This window comes from Heptranchias perlo, chromosome 24 (assembly GCF_035084215.1).
Source record: "Heptranchias perlo isolate sHepPer1 chromosome 24, sHepPer1.hap1, whole genome shotgun sequence".
Lineage (NCBI taxonomy): Eukaryota > Metazoa > Chordata > Chondrichthyes > Hexanchiformes > Hexanchidae > Heptranchias > Heptranchias perlo.
Window position 1 is genome coordinate 20,738,428 of NC_090348.1, and position 17,259 is coordinate 20,755,686.

A 17,259-nucleotide genomic window follows, 5' to 3' on the forward strand; every position below is an offset into this window, starting at 1 on the left:
CCCGAATTCAAATCGTTAATGTAAATTGTGATCAACAATCATTAATGTCTAATGCATACTATTTATATTTGTTACACTGAAAGGGAGGAACTTTACATTTATTAAGGTTATACATTTCTATTTAGGTTGCAATGGATTTTTCTTTGAATTCCAGTAAAATCATTTTTTTCCCTTTTTCTTAGCCACTGGTGTTTGGTGCTATGTTACATCGGGATGAAGCCTTTGAAGCAATAAACTGTCAATATACCAAAATAGCGTCCAGTGCATCCAGTAATGAAACCTAACCATGTGCTTACAATAATGTGGAAATGAACAGTTGGACAAGAACCTCCATTACCTGTTTGATGATATTTGTGTCAGGTGATGAGTTTTGTACTTAATTGGAATAGATGGTTTATAATTTGTATATTTTATAACTTGCTGTTTAGTTATTTTACATTTTGGTGAGAATTCTCCACAAAAGTGCTGTTACTATCATAGTAATCCCTGCACAGTAAGCACTTTTGGCATTTGTTTACAAACATTTTAAATGTTAAACTAAATTGGGGTAGGGAAGAATTGAGTGCAATTTTAAAAAACAAAGTAAGGTAAAATTTGGAGTAAAAAAAACTTGCAAAATCTGAATGCCAAGATTGTATACTTTTCAGTGTCCATTTCAGATGGCAAGAGTATTGTTTGCGGTCATTATCCTGTCAGAAGGAACTAGTAAACTAAAAGTGAAGTGAATATGTTACACCCCAAACCCGAAGACTGAACATTATAGATATTAAGTGATCATTCAGAACCATGTGTACGTTGTGAAGTGATTGGTTAAACATTTGCATGAAAGGGTCGGAGTATAATATATAATCACTTCTACATATATCACAAACCACTTGAGTAATAATCTCATCCAGTGTTTCCATGGTAGCAAAATGTCTTTTTTTTAATCCTGTTTGTTGCATGTTGAAATTAACTACCTATTGAAGTCAATTACTTGGGATTGAAGATTCCACCATCTCCCCTTCCACAGGATTTACTAATTTGTTGCAATGCAGCTGTGTGAAAAGGTTAGTGCTTTGCACAATTCTTTCCACTGGCAGAGATTGAATACTGTGCCCATGTCATTTAATACACAATATTTTGATTGACCCTACTGCCTATTAACTCCTTCCAAAAAGTCTAGTCCTTGATCAAAACTGTTAGTTTTTCCAGACATTGCAAAAAAAGACTGGAGGGGTTTATCTGACTCCTTTTTTTTTCTGCGCAAGTGAAAGATTAGTTCTTTCTGTATGGATTACATTAGTGATCATTTTTTCACGGCCCCTTTTTTAAGTTGCAGCATTTTTGAATCTTTGTAAGCACCACGTTCATTGGGCTGCACATAGAAGTGGTATCAAGTGACACCTACCAATTTCCCCCCTCTCCCAGTGTGAAAAAGTCTGCCTTTGTTCAGTGTCTTCATCCAGATATCCAATTTTGGGAACTCACTGTTAGAAATCACAGACAGAAACACATGTCCTGCCTCTCAATGGTATGGTTCAATGGTATTATACAATGCCTCCTGAGGATCTCTATAAATCTGTTCTTTTCTCTTTCATTTCTTGCTGCTGACAACGTTCAGGGTGGAGTCTATCAGCACTGATCTTTTAAAGCACCTCAAATACCTCCATCGCAAAATATTAGAATGTTAATGATGCCAGATGTTCACACAAGTTGTACTGCAGCAGCAAATCGCATTCCTTTCTGGCATTTAGCAAATTCTTCCCGTCATTTCAGAGATGTTACGCAGCAGCTGCTCTCTGCCATTACACACATGTACCCAATTCAAAAGTCACACTCTTGTACTCAAAGTCCAGTGGGAATGTAACTTAAATATGATGCGACCAACAAACCTCCAAAGGATAAAACCTTCAGAGTCCTGCAAAGCTGCCAATTTCCAACTCTTAAAATGTTCTGACCTATTTTAATTTTCCAATTGCTAATAGAATTTAGACTGACTACATAAATATAGCTTAAAATGCTGAATATTTTTGATTATTATTAATATAATTCATATTAACTACATGTAGCAATTTCTTACATTTGTTCAAGATTTCATGTGTCACAACTTCTGATTTAACATTGCTAAAGCAGCAAACACTGGAGCACAAATGGTAGTAGGTTTGTGATGTATGCTTTCCTGAAATGCATACATTTGCCAAGCTCTCTGCGCCTTTAGTTTACTGTTAATGTGGGTATGTTTACTGAGGGCTAATTTTTCAGCTTCTGTATTAGAAGTGCATTTGCTGGTTTGGATTCCTTGTAGGACACAAGCTAGCAACTATTTTAAGTTTAAAATAATGTAAACACTTTGTAAAAATATCAATTGGTAGTTTTTAACTAAGGCAATTTATTTTCTTAATATCCCCAGTCATGAAAAAGCAGTTGCCATTCTTGTTGATATACATTAGATATGTTGACTGTCTACCTATTGAAAATTGTGCATAATTGTTTTTGGTACCATGTAAAACTTTTGATGTAAAGAAGGCAGAAAATATAAATGGATCCAGGAAATATAATGTACGCCTATAAAATTTGCAAGCTTCGCATCATGTTATTGTAAAAAGAAAACAAAGTCTTGTAAAAAGTCACGCAGATTTTTATTTGAAATAAATGGTTCTGTAAAAACTTCTGTATTATGGTTCTATAATATACACATTTTAGCTACCATCTGTTATAGCTATTGGGTACCATATGCATTTTAAACATGCAAGTCTAGTTGTATTGTTGGTTGTTGTGGAGTGTAATTGAAATCCTTATATTCATTAAATTTGTTCTTAGTTATCAAATCTTCACATACAAATTGAAATTGCAGTTACCCCATAAACACGAAATAAGGAGTAGCGATAATCATCTCAGGACTCTTATCACTTTAAGAAATTTGTGCCATTGTGCTTTCATTTGATGAAGCATTCCTCCCTCCCTCAAATCCAATTTGTATTCATTCTGAACTACAGGCTCAAGTGCCATTGTCTCACTGTTAGTAGCAGTCATAGATGTTGCCTATACACACCAGAAAGGTTTATCACTTGTTTTTTCCCCCACAGTATACCTTTGTAGTGAATAGTTATGAGCTCTTTAAAATGTTTTTCTTTAAATTGAACACTTTGAGACAGTTTTAGTGACATCTCACTTAGAAATCACATACTCCATAAATGGTGTTGAAATAGCTGAGGATAAATTTGGAAGACACCTACGTGTCTTAGCTAAACATATCCAACCAATTCAAAGCAGCAATCAACAAAGCCAAGAGAATGTTAACTACATAGCCAAAACAGTTGGATGTAGGTCAGAGGAAGTCATGATCAAACTGTACAATGCTCTGGTCAGACCACATCTTGAGTATTGCATCAGTTCTCGTCACTGAAACACACTGGAGAAGTTCAAGGGCTGGAGACAGTCCCGAGAAGGGCCACAATGCTGACATTGTAAATGGATTCATGAAGATTTGCTCTCTTCAGTATTTCCAGTGAAATCCTAAACTTATTTAAAAGAATGCATTTAAAATTTTGCGAGAAATGCAAACCACAGGAAATCTTCACAAATACAATGACTATGTCATTAAACATAGCCAGCCGGGGAACACTTATGCAGTCAAGGACATTCAGCCACTGACCTTCGGGTAAGCGTACTCCAAGGCGACCTTCGAGACGCACGACAACGCAAAATCGTCAAGCAGAAATTGATAGCCAAGTTCCGTACCCATGAGGACGGCCTCAACCGGGATCTTGGGTTCATGTCACGCTACACGTAACCCCCCAGCGAACAAAAGTTATCTGTTTTTAATATAACGGGTCATTTGCTGTCTTTCTCTTCCTTCCGGATGTTTCTATGTTTCTGCCTCTCTTTTTTTTTGGTTGTTTGTATATTCGGTGGCCCTGTAGGTAACACCTCTCTGTCTGAACACTTTGATTGCCTTGGCAACGGGCAGTTGGAAAGACTATCTGTAATCACCAGGTATTGTTCTGTGATTTATAAATGCGAAAGGTTCGAGGATTTCTTGACATTCACCTGAGGAAGGAGGAAGCCTCCGAAAGCTTGTGATTTTCAAATAAAATTGTTGGACTATAACTTGGTGTTGTAAAATTGTTTACAATTGTCAACCCCAGTCCATCACCGGCATCTCCACATCATTAAACATAGCAACCAGTGACATTCTCTTCCTCCCCCTTATTGCTTAGTTGGAGTCTCGGTATTGGCCCATCCACATCCTTCTTGCTTTAAAAGCCAGCAATTTCTTAAGTTCACAATTAACGGATGCAGAGCCCTATCCATCTGAACAATTACTTAGCTCACCTGATAAGTTATTAAACCATTTAGCTCAGCCTATTAATTTGCATCTTCCACAGCGACCAAGCCTTAATTACCAGATTCCTGCACAGGAAACTTCCCAGGCTACACCTTTATTTCTGGATTTTCTAAATAAGAACAGACACAATTTTTAAAATCTTTTTTCTTCCCTTTTTACTCTTTTTCTTCTATTCACTTTTTCCCTTACTATTCCTTTTTCTTACAATGAATGCTTAATATCACAAGTGATCTGCGTAGGCTAGTGAAAATTAACACTTTGGAATCATTTACGATGCAGTTAGATGCTATGATGGGATTCCTTAGATTCCTATTGAAGGATGAGCCGAATGGCCCCTCTTATCTGCACTTAATTTTGAAAAGGCAGGAGTCTTGCTGTAAGACATCAAACTGATGTTTAGTATTAATGTGTATTTATAAAAACATTGCTGATATTTTCACATATCAGGGTCACACCTGTATTCGACTGTACAAATCAAGTGGATAAACTTGATGAGAATATGTACCTGTTGAAGACCAAGCTTTTCAAAAATCGATCATTCATACTGCATTTGACATCCAGTTGAGGTAAGTCCACAAAACGATACTATCCCTGAAATTAATAATTCTAATGAAGTTTTCAATTTGTAGATTTTTGTTGTGTTGTTGAAAATAATAAGAACGGTCTAAGAAAACCATCTGCTTCAATTTCGTTTGATCAGCGGCTACATTCACACTAACTGCTACATTCTTAAATATTTAGTATGTGATACCTTATTTTTATATTTTAAAATCATTTGAAATTAAAATGGGGCAAGTAAGACTGTAAAACTATGTTTATCAATTAGCAGTTTTGTAAATTTCTCCAGTGATGAAATGTTCCCCCAACCCATTATTTCTCCTCATTATGGTGATTCATGCTAGTCTTCAATATTTTCATTACTTGCATCAATATCCAAGTAATAATGATGGCAATGGCTTAGTTGATAAATGACAGGTGCTAATTTTTATTTTTGAATGTGTATCTATAAATCCCAATGTTCTCGTGAATTGTACGTACTTTACCTGCCACCTTGTTATACTGATGGCATATTGACTTGAGTAGGTACTATTCAGATTTTTATTTTTGCTATGAGTTGTTCTGCAGCCTCTGTTCAGTTTTTTTCTCAGCTCAGATCCTTTGACGAAGTTTTTGTATCTATTAATTGTACTACTTTTATTTAGCAACTATTTCTGGTATTTTTACAACAGGCAAAAGTATCAATAAGAAGAAAGGATGAATTTCAGGACTGCAGGAAGTGAAAAACACAAAAAGTTTATTTTCTATTGCACACTGATATTACACAGCCTGTTGTATTATACTACATCTTTGCTGAGGTGTGCCACATAAATGAAAAATAAGCTGTAGAAAGAGAAATGTGTCCAAATGCAAATTCTTGGCCTTGGCTGACTGGTTTGCTATTACTGTAGAGCACTCAAATGAAATAGAGGAGCATATAGAATATTGGAAATCAAATTTGTGATGGTACTGGAAGAAAATACCCATTACCTGTGGACTAATATTGAAATTAAACAAAATGAAAAGCCCAGAAACCCAAGCAAACCTTGATTTCCTTTGTTATCCAGACTCACTCAAGAGATGCATGTCCCGTCACATGAGAGTGTTGACATGACATGTCAATTCAGTGAAGCCAAGTTGAACAGAAACAAAAGACGGATGTTACTTGAAAACAAATAACTTGAATGCTTTAGTACATGTGGCAATCAGCAAACTCAGTGAGATTGTTAAAGGACATGACCAGCTGTGATATACAGATGTAACTTGCAGTAGACTGTGAAATCTGTTGGGAAGTAATTTATTGAAATGTTTTTTTCTAAATATGTTCTATAAATTTAGCCACAATACCTTTTATGTTCATAGTACCTGGAGACTTAAGATAGTGTTTTCATGGTAATGCAGTGTAATAAAATATTTTCATGTTGCAAAACTGCTGCCAGCCTGATGTTCTTTTATATACCTTCATTAAAATTCAATACTTATCTATGTACCATACATCATTTCATATGCATAAAAATGCCAATGTGGGCTATATGGGTATATGAAAAATAATAAAGGACGTGAGTTTACAAGAATTGGTAATTTTGATGGCATTCATTGTGTTCCCAGTTTAAAAGAAGTAATCAAGTCTATGAATTGGTGACTGAAAGCAATTAAATGGAGCAATTTGCAGCTTTTGAGTACTCATATGTTTTTCACAAGTCAGCTTATAAGCCAGGCTCACAGTTATAGCTAAACTTTGCCAAACTCGGCAAAGGACAATAGGATATGAGCTCCTATTAGTTACTGCCATCATCTGTTCTGAGGAGAAATTAAGCAAATTGGTGATTAGGATACACAAGCAGAGGATTCTCAGAGGACAACCGTATCTGAGGGCATGGATGTGGAGGGCCGGGAAGGGACTAACAGGAAAGCATTGTTTCAGGAGTTTAGGGAAGTAATGTCTGCATGGAGAACCATTGTTCAGCCAACTTCAACTTTCTCCTACTACCCCTGCCCGGCTCCCTAACCACAGTGCTTCTTCAGCACTCTTCCCTTGTTGTCCATTCTCACAGCAGTATGGCAATGGTGTTCTCCTCAGTGTTCCATTTCTCAGTCACAATAACTTTGATTTTTATGGTACTTCTCATGTAGAACAACACCTCAGCAATTTAGAAGAGGGTAGGAGGATGGTAAGGAAATGGGACAAAGTAAACGGCGGGACTAAAAGTAGGATCAAAGTGAGGCTTTTGAAGAAAAGGAAAGGGGTAGCAAAGTAAAGTAGTTTTGGGATGAGGTCCAAAGTATAGGGGAATCATGACTGAAAGCTTGGCTGCCAATAGTGGAGGGAAGAGTACAAGGACTGAGCAATACTCCAGTGTCAGAAGCAGAGGGTGAGGGCTGTGATTTAAGGCTGCTGGTTGCTCAGATATGGTAGAATAAGGCCATGGAAGAATTTCAAAATAAGGAATAGAATTAGCGAACATAGAGCCAGTGGAGCTTGGCGAAGACAGAATGATGATGGTGTGGGAAACTGCTTTCACTGTGGGTGAAATTCAGAGCTAGCTCCCTCCTCATGGTGCTGTCTGCCTTGCTGTAAGATCAAAACTGAGGTAGACTGACAGTATTGATGGAAGGAAGATAGGAGTGGGAAATTGTGGGACTTGAAGTTGACATTCGTTGAATGGGGGATTTGAACTAAATATTTCATCAGGTGTTGGGGAGGGGGGAGTTCAAGTTAATATTCAAAAAGCAAACTTGTTCTTTTTGTCCTGAATGAGTATCTGCTTACTAGAGTCAAATTGAAAATACTGATGTTTATTTTCCTTCTAGTCTCCAACTTTTCCTGTTGTTTTGCTTCTTTACATTTTGCACACTACTGTTTTTTTTCTTCAGCCAGGTACTAGAACACACACAAGCCTGTGTATATCACAGATTCATTTATTAGTCAGCTTGTTACAAATTATGACTGACTTTATGGCCTAGAAATCCAGTCGAGCATGGGACAGCACTGCACGTGCCTGCTACAATTGATTTTAATAATATACTAATATTGCACGTAATATTAGTGTTGCCTACTCATTGGCTGCATGTCTCTTAAGGGAAGTTGGGGGGGGTCGAATATCGGGTGCCTATGATGCCACTTAAAGGCAGCCAGCACCTCTTAGAGGGGAGGTGCATTCTGGCTGCGGACACCAAGGAAACACTTTTGGAGGTAGAGATTTTTTAAATATTCATTCATGATGTGGGCGTTGCTGGCGAGGCCAGGATTTATTGCCCATCCCTAATTGCCCTTGAGAAGGTGGTGGGTGAGCCGCCGCCTTGAACCGCTGCAGTCCATGTGGTGAAGGTTCTCCCACAGTGCTGTTAGGTAGGAAGTTCCAGGATTTTGACCCAGTGACAATGAAGGAATAGCGATATATTTCTAAGTCAGGATGGTGTGTGACTTGGAGGGGAACGTGCAGGTGGTGTTGTTTCCATGTGCCTGCTGCCCATGTCCTTCTAGGTGGTAGAGGTCATGGGTTTGGGAGGTGCTGTCGAAGAAGCCTTGGTGAGTTGCTGCAGTCTATCTTGTAGATGGTACACACTGCAGCCATGGTGCACCGATGGTGGAGGGAGTGGATGTTTAAGGACGTGGATGGGGTGCCAATCAAGTGAGCTGCTTTGTCCTGGATGGTGTCGAGCTTCTTGAGTGTTGTTGGAGCTGCAGTCATCCAGGCAAGTGGAGACTATTTCATCACACTCCTGACTTGTGCCTTGTAGATGGTGGAAAGGCTTTGGAGAGTCAGGAGGTGAATCACTTGCCACAGAATACCCAGCCTCTGACCTCTTGTATCCACAGTATTTATGTGGCTGGTCTAGTTTCTGGTCAGTGGTGACCCCCAGGATGTTGATGGTGGGGATTCAGCGATAGTAATGCCGTTGAATGTCAAGAGGAGGTGGTTAAACTCTCGTTGGAGATGGTCATTGCCTGGCACTTGTCTGGCACGAATGTTACTTGCCACTTACCAGCCCTAGCCTGGGTGTTGTCCAGGTCTTGCTGCATGCGGGCATGGACTGCTTCATTATCGGAGGGGTTGCGAATGGAACTGAACACTGTGCAATCATCAGCGAGCATCCCCACTGCTGACTTTATGATGGAGGGAAGGTCATTGATGAAGCAGCTGAATATGGTTGGGCCTAGGACGCTGAGATATGGCTGAAGCAAGCACTGAGAGAGCACCAAGATTCTTGGATGCTGCCTTGGAGGTTCCAGTGGATGGAGGAGGCATATCCTCTTCCCCTCCAGGAATTAACTCCACCGACAGTGTGAAGATCACAAACCAACTGTACGTTGAGAGAATGGAATCACTTTCTATTGATAAAGGTGCCTGGCTTGTGATTGGGAGCATACAAGACACTCTGTGTGCAGTCTATGGTACCTTGGGGAAGCCTGCCATCTGGGTGAAGCAGAGTGCTCTCCTGCCTGCTTCACTCTGTCCATAGGTAAGGAGATGTAGGTGTCTCCCTGATACATCGATGTACTGCAAACTGGGAGATGTCTCTGATGTCACCTATTGCATTCTGAAAAGTGCTCGTGGGATAAATGTTGAGGGCCACTGTGACCTTGACAGTCACATGCAGTGCTGTCCATGCCCTGGTGCGAGGCTCCAGCTGTGGCTGCAGCAGGTGATATATCTTGGTGACAGCCTCCCTGTTGAAGCAAAGGTGTCCTGAGACATTGTAAAGTTAACGTGGGAGAAGTGCTCCCTGAATACGCACTGTGGATACGACCTCCTGCACCGTGCCCTTCTCCCTCTTCTGGCAGTTACTCCTGCTCTCTGCTGTCTTCCTTGCTGCTCCTCCCATCCTCTAGTCCTGAAGACAATCCTACCAGATCACGCATGGCTGCAGCCAAACTGTCTGTGAAGGAGCCAAAAAAGTGCAACACCAGCAAAATTTTGCTCTGTTTCGACAGTGAATTTTCCAGAGTGATAAAATACACCAAAAAACATCCAGGTTAACCAGCAGCCTGAAATGATAAACCATCAACTACCCTGTAAGTACTGCACAATCCCTTTAAACATCGCTGGTGAGGGAGCCTTCCTGCCGGTTAGCGCCATGTTGTGCTGTGTGGGGTCAGCACTTGGTGAGTGAAGCGCTCGGACATTCACAAATCAAAAATGGGCCATGCAAGAAGCGCAGGATCCTAATTTAAATAAAATATTCTGCCCTTTAAATAATCCCGACATGGGCTCCTGATCAATAGGGCAGGCGACACACTTCTGGCTGGAAATGTGTGTGCACTTCCTGCCCACCATATAATGACCATAGTAGGCTAGTTAGCGCCCGGAAAATGGATGCAGCGAGGCCGAATTTCTAGGCCACCATGTCCAAATACTAAGAGCTGTCTTAAGTGAACACTCTTGGTTTAGTAGGTTCCTATAATTCACCTTCCTTGTACTCATCTGGCACTGACAGTATTAATCTCCCTGCTGAGTGTTTGTCTGGCAGTCAACCTCTAATAGCTTTGAACACTCAGCAGAGACTATTACCTTCACATGTGAAATGAATACAAGAAAGTTGACTAATAGGAACCTAGTGAACCAGTCAAGTTCATGCAAGGTAACTATTAGAATTTGAGTGTCAGGTGAACATTGCAGCATAACATTCAGTCTCTAATAGCTTGCTTATGTGAACTTGCTTGGTTCACTAGGTTCCTATCAGTCACCTGTCTAGCACATGGAAGTATTAATCTTCCTGCTTAGTGTTCAGCTGAGAATCAGCTTTTAATCAGCTATCCGCTGTGAACTTGCCAGGCTGACTATTTGTTTCTGCCACTTAAGTCCTAATCCAAGAACTTTTGAAGTGTTTGAGCAAACTTAATTCTGTCTATCCATTCTAAATTCATCTGCCAAGTGCATGGCTGCAGGGCAAAAAATGTATGTACGGTATTAGAAAATATGCCAAGTGCAAAAAACATCATGGTTGGCTCACATTTGACAGAAACCAATAAAAAAAAACACTTTAATACTTCACTCTCTGGACATATCTCTACAACAAAATTCATAAGCAATATCAGGCCACATTACTTCCTCCTGAAGACTTCACCATTCCTCTCCCTCTCATTCTTTCCACCCTCCCCTGCTCCTATTTATTTATGTTCAGCCAGCTCTCCCCTACGCAGTGCTGGCTCTCATTGAATGACCTCTTTCCATTGCTGGCTCTCATTGAATGATCTCTATACATTGCTGGCTCTCATTGAATGACCTCTATACATTGCTGGCTCTCATTGAATGACCTCTTTCCATTGCTGGCTCTCATTGAATGATCTCTATACATTGCTGGCTCTCATTGAATGACCTCTATACATTGCTGGCTCTCATTGAATGACCTCTATACATTGCTGGCTCTCATTGAATGACCTCTTTCCATTGCTGGCTCTCATTGAATGATCTCTATACATTGCTGGCTCTCATTGAATGACCTCTATACATTGCTGGCTCTCATTGAATGACCTCTTTCCATTGCTGGCTCTCATTGAATGACCTCTTTCCATTGCTGGCTCTCATTGAATGATCTCTATACATTGCTGGCTCTCATTGAATGACCTCTATACATTGCTGGCTCTCATTGAATGACCTCTATACATTGCTGGCTCTCATTGAATGACCTCTTTCCATTGCTGGCTCTCATTGAATGATCTCTATACATTGCTGGCTCTCATTGAATGACCTCTATACATTGCTGGCTCTCATTGAATGACCTCTATACATTGCTGGCTCTCATTGAATGACCTCTATACATTGCTGGCTCTCATTGAATGACCTCTTTCCATTGCTGGCTCTCATTGAATGATCTCTATACATTGCTGGCTCTCATTGAATGACCTCTATACATTGCTGGCTCTCATTGAATGACCTCTATACATTGCTGGCTCTCATTGAATGACCTCTATACATTGCTGGCTCTCATTGAATGACCTCTATACATTGCTGGCTCTCATTGAATGACCTCTATACATTGCTGGCTCTCATTGAATGACCTCTTTCCATTGCTGGCTCTCATTGAATGATCTCTATACATTGCTGGCTCTCATTGAATGACCTCTATACATTGCTGGCTCTCATTGAATGACCTCTATACATTGCTGGCTCTCATTGAATGACCTCTATACATTGCTGGCTCTCATTGAATGACCTCTTTCCATTGCTGGCTCTCATTGAATGATCTCTATACATTGCTGGCTCTCATTGAATGACCTCTATACATTGCTGGCTCTCATTGAATGACCTCTATACATTGCTGGCTCTCATTGAATGACCTCTATACATTGCTGGCTCTCATTGAATGACCTCTATACATTGCTGGCTCTCATTGAATGACCTCTATACATTGCTGGCTCTCATTGAATGACCTCTTTCCATTGCTGGCTCTCATTGAATGACCTCTATACATTGCTGGCTCTCATTGAATGACCTCTATACATTGCTGGCTCTCATTGAATGACCCCCTTACATTGCTGTCTCTCATTGAATGATCCCCATACATTGCTGACTTATTAAATGACCCCCATACATTGCTGACTCTTAGTAAATGACCCCCATTCATTGCTGCCTCTCACTGAATGACCTCTATACATTGTTGGCTCCAACTGTTCTTCCCTGCTAAGCACCAGTGGAGAGAAAAAAAACAAAGAGAAGATAAAATAAGATAACAGTACTTTACTATTCTGTAATTCAGTATTTCAGTGCTTTACCATGCTGTAATTTAGTTTTTTACTGTAATTCAGTGCTTGACTGTTTTATAATTCAGAGCATTACCATACTGTAAGTCTGTACTTACTAAATGTTAGTGCTTTATCATGCTATAATTTGGTATTTACTGTAACTACTTTGTATCGTGTAGTTCACTGCTTCACTGTAATTCAGTTTCTTTACATACTGTAATTTGTTGCTGCACTATACTGTTCAGTGCTTCACCATACTCATTAAGGGAATATTCCAGGCTGGATGTCCACATGAAATTAAAATAGACTCAACAAGTATGCTGCATCCCTTTATTCCTTGTTTCCTATTTGCTATTAAAAATAATTTTTTAAAGTACACCACATGTTGATTGTATGTTCAGTGGCCACAGTTTGTTTCACCTGGGCAGCTTAAAATGGTGGACATACCCGTGTTTTCCCAAGTCTTTGTTTTATCTGATTTCTATCATCAGTACTTCCATTGCCAGAGTTAATTGGAAAGGGGGGGAATTCTTTGTTGTGTACCTCAATGAAGGACAGATGTGGACAAAATATGAAATGTTGGGCATGACCTTAGTTATTGGATTATGAACACCTAGAGTAAAGTTACACCCTGACTCCACCCTCAGCATAAAGAGAGAATACAAAAAATAGCATCATTATATCATGGGCATGGTGTAGGATTGTTTTGGGCATTCTTTATTTCATCTGTGCTACTGAAAGCCAGCAATAAATTCATGTAATGTAAAAAGACAATAAAAGTATCCAATAGAAAAGCAATGGTGAACATTTAAAGAAATAATTCATAATTCTCAACGAATATACGTTCCCTTCAGGAATAAGAACTCCACAGGAAAAGTGGCCCAACTGTGGCCAACGAGAGAAGTTAAAGATAGTATTAGATTAAAAGAAAAGGCTTATAATGTGGCCAAAAAGAGTAGTAAGCCTGAGAATTGGGAGGGTTTTAGAAATCAGCAAAGGATGACCAAGAAATTGATAAAGAGGGAGAAAATAGAATATGAGAGTAAACTAGCAAGAAATATAAAAACAGATTGTAAGAGCTTCTACAAGTACGTAAAAAGGACGAGATTAGCCAAAGTAAACGTGGGTCCCTTCGAGGCAGAGACAGGAGAAATTATAATGGGGAATAAGGAAATGGCAGCGACGTTAAACATATATTTTGTATCTGTCTTCACAGTGGAAGACACAAAAACATATTGGAAATAGTGGGGAGCCAAGGGTCTAATAAGAGTGAGGAACTTAAAGTAATTAATAATAGTAAAGAAAAAATACTGGAGAAATTAATGGGACTAAAAGCCAACAAATCCCCTGGACCTGTTAGCCTATATCCTGGGGTTTTAAAAGAGGTGGCTGCAGAGATAGTGGATGAATTGGTTTTGATCTTCAAGAATTCGCTAGATTCAAGAATGGTCCATGCGAATTGGAAGGTAGCAAATGTAACCCCGCTATACAAGAAAGGAGGCAGATAGAAAACAGGGAACAATAGGCCAGTTAGCTTGTCATCAGTAATAGAGAAAATGCTACTATTATTAAGGACGTAGTAACAGGGCACTTAGAAAATTATAATATGATTAGGCAGAGTGAATACGGTTTAATGAAAGGGAAATTGTGTTTGACAAATCTATTAGAGTTTTTTGAGGGTGTAACTAGTAGGGTAGATAAGGGGGAACCAGTGAATGTAATATATTTGGATTTTCAAAAGGCATTCGATAAGATGCCACACAAGAGGTTGTTACGCAAGATTAGGGCTCATGGGATTGGGAATAATATATTAGCGTGGATTGAGGATTGGTTGACTGACAGGAAACAGAGAGTAGCGATAAATGGGTCATTTTCAGGTTGGCAGGTTGCAACTAGTGGGGTGCTGCAAGGATCAGTGCTTGGGCCTCAGCTATTTACAATCTATATCATTGACTTAGATGAGGGGACTAAGTTTGCTGACAATACAAAGCTAGGTGGGAAAGTAAGTTGTAAGGAGGACACAAACAGGCTACAAAGGGATATCAACAGGTTAAGTGATTGGGCAAGAAGGTGACAGATGGAATGTAATGTGGGGAAATGTGAAGTAATCCACTTTGGTAGGAAGAATAGAAAAGCAGGATATTTTTTAAAAGGTGAGAGACTAGTAAATCTTGGTATTCAGAGGGATTTGGGTGTCCATGTACATGAATCACCGAAAGTTCACATGCAGGTACAGCAAGCAATTAGGAAAACAAATGGTATGTTAGCCTTTATTGCAAGGTTGTTGGAGTATAAGAGTAAGGAATTCTTACTGCAATTATATAGGTTTTTGGTGACACCTCATCTGGAGTACTGTGTACAGTTTTGGTCTCCTTACCTGAGGAAGGATTTACTTGCCTTAGAGGGGGTGCAACGAAGGTTCACTAAATTGATTCCTGGGATGAGAGGGTTGTCCTATGAGGAGAGATTGAGTAGAATGGGCCTATATCCTCTGGAGTTTAGAAGAATGAGTGGTGATCTCATTGAAACGTATAAAATTCTTATAGGGCTTGACAGGGTAGATGCTGAGAGGCTGTTTCCCCTGGCAGGAGAGTATAGGACTAGGGGTCATAGTCTTAGGATAAGGGTTTGGCCATTTAGGATTGAGATGAGGAAAAATTTCTTCATTCAGAGGGTTGTGAATCTTTGAAATTCTCTACCCCAGAGGGCTGTAGATGCTTAGTCGTTGAGTATATTCATAGAATCATGGAAATTTTCAGCACAGAAGGAGGCCATTCGGCCCATCGTGTCTGTGCCGGCCGAAAAAGAACTATCCGACCTAATCCCACTTTCCAGCTCTTGGTCCGTACCTTCTAGGTTTCGGCACTTTAAGTGCACATCCAAGCACCTTTTAAATGCAATGAGGGTTTCTGCCTCTACCACCTTTTCGGGCAGTGAGTTCCAGACCCCTGTCACCCTCTAGGTGAAAAAAATATCCTCAACTCCCCTCTAATCCTTCTGCTAATTATTGTCCTCTACCTTATTACCTTCTACCAATGCAAAACTGAGATCGATAGACTTTTGGACACTAATGGAATCAAGGGATATGGGGATAGGGCTGGACAATAGAGTTGAGGTAGAAGGTCAGCCATGATCTTATTGAATGGCGGAGCAGACTTGAGGGACTGTATGGCCCACTCCTGCTCCTATTTCTTATATTCTTATGTTCTTCTACAACATTGGCACATTAAATGCAAATTTTACAATACTCAACTTGTAGGGATACAGAAATTTCCACAGAAATGATGAATATAGAGGACAATCACAAGGATAGTTGACCAATGATGATGATGATGAGTGCTACTGTTTTGGTTCAGGCTTTTCTAACTTCTTCTCCTCATGTGAACATTTCAATAGTTTCCTTAAGAAAGACTTTGGACTGGATTTTCCTTTGAAAGACCACCTGTTTTCAGGCAGTGTTGAGATAGTATAAAAGGTATAATTCTGTCCCAAACTTTGTCCACCAAAAATTTAATCACAGGAAATCACAAGAAGTCCCAATATGTGCCTTCCCTGAGTCCGCCCTGCCCCTGCTGCATGTAAATGTGGAAGTGGCTAAGCTGTCTAGATGTTTTTGTTTGTTGTTTTATGCATGTTTTTGCTATTTTGCAGTGCCATCTGTGAAACAATTGTGAGGTTTCTGGGGCAGAGCTGGGTTGTGTGTTTATAAAGGTTTTCAGTTTGGGTCTTGGGTTAGTTTGTAATCCCTCTTCATGAATTCTTGTGACTAATGCTAAAGTAGTTAGGCCTTTGATCTTTTAAACTTTTGTTCAAAATCCCCAGATACTTTCTGTTGTGTTATAAGATGTCTCAAAATGTATGCAAACAATGTAAATTAATGAAACAGCACTGGAGACAGTTTTAAAGTTAAAGCATGTTTTTTTTCATCTCTGGCTTCTGTTTTTTTAGATATTAATGTTCATTTTACAAAATGTAGACAGTGATATTTGCCTTAATGGAAGTTTAAAAGAGATTGTTTTTATGCATGAAATTAACAGTTATGCCTGAAGAGGAAGTAGCATCTTCATTTAAGCAACTTTACAAAATTACATATATGATAGTAAAATTATGTTCTGTATTAATTGTATCTAATCTTTTTGAAAGATTGGGAATAATATATTTTTTTCCTTGATTCTCTTTTATTTTGTGACTTGGTGTCATTCAAATTAAAATGTCTGGTCTTAGAAATATACCAAATGGTATCATTTAGCAATTGTTCAGAGTGGATGAGGGCTGTAGCAAGTGACATTAAACAAGGAAGGACCAGTCCCTTGCTGTGATCGCTAACTCGTATCATAGCGCCATAGGAAAATCTTCGGAAAAGGTTTGCAAAAATAATAGGGCCATAGTAACAGGGAACTTTAATTATCCAGGATTAAACTGGAATGGTGGTGGTCAAAATGGAGCGATTCATAAAGTGTATACAGGCCTGTTTACTAGGTTAATATGGCACAAATCCAACAATGAAAGGTGCAGTACAGAACATATGGTGGCACATTGGCTGATACTATAGATGATTCCAGTAGTACCTTAGAAGGTGCAGGCATAAAAGCTAAGGGTGCTGGTTTTCTTGACTGGCACTGGCAATGCCATCCCTATGGTGCAGGTTGGCTGCACGTGTCCTTCCAGCAGATGGCACAGCTCTGCAACTGGCTCCCTGCTGACT

At 39.6% G+C, this 17,259-nt stretch overlaps 1 protein-coding gene and 1 long non-coding RNA gene across 4 annotated transcripts in view; both read left to right on the forward strand.

The window, feature by feature from the left end:
- Window positions 1-2,649, forward strand: part of gramd4a (GRAM domain containing 4a) — a 148,333-nt gene extending 145,684 nt beyond the window's left edge. For all 3 annotated transcript variants that reach the window (XM_068004894.1, XM_068004893.1, XM_068004895.1), the window contains one exon: window positions 183-2,649. In XM_068004894.1, coding sequence (XP_067860995.1) covers window positions 183-284 — 102 coding nt within the window. In that variant the 3' untranslated portion in view covers window positions 285-2,649. The remainder of the gene's footprint in view (window positions 1-182) is intronic.
- A 1,881-nt stretch (window positions 2,650-4,530) lies between these two features.
- Window positions 4,531-6,296, forward strand: LOC137341847 (uncharacterized). Its single transcript, XR_010967134.1, has 2 exons — window positions 4,531-4,896; window positions 5,560-6,296. It is a non-coding gene; the product is annotated as an uncharacterized lncRNA (long non-coding RNA).
- Window positions 6,297-17,259: the final 10,963 nt, after the last annotated feature.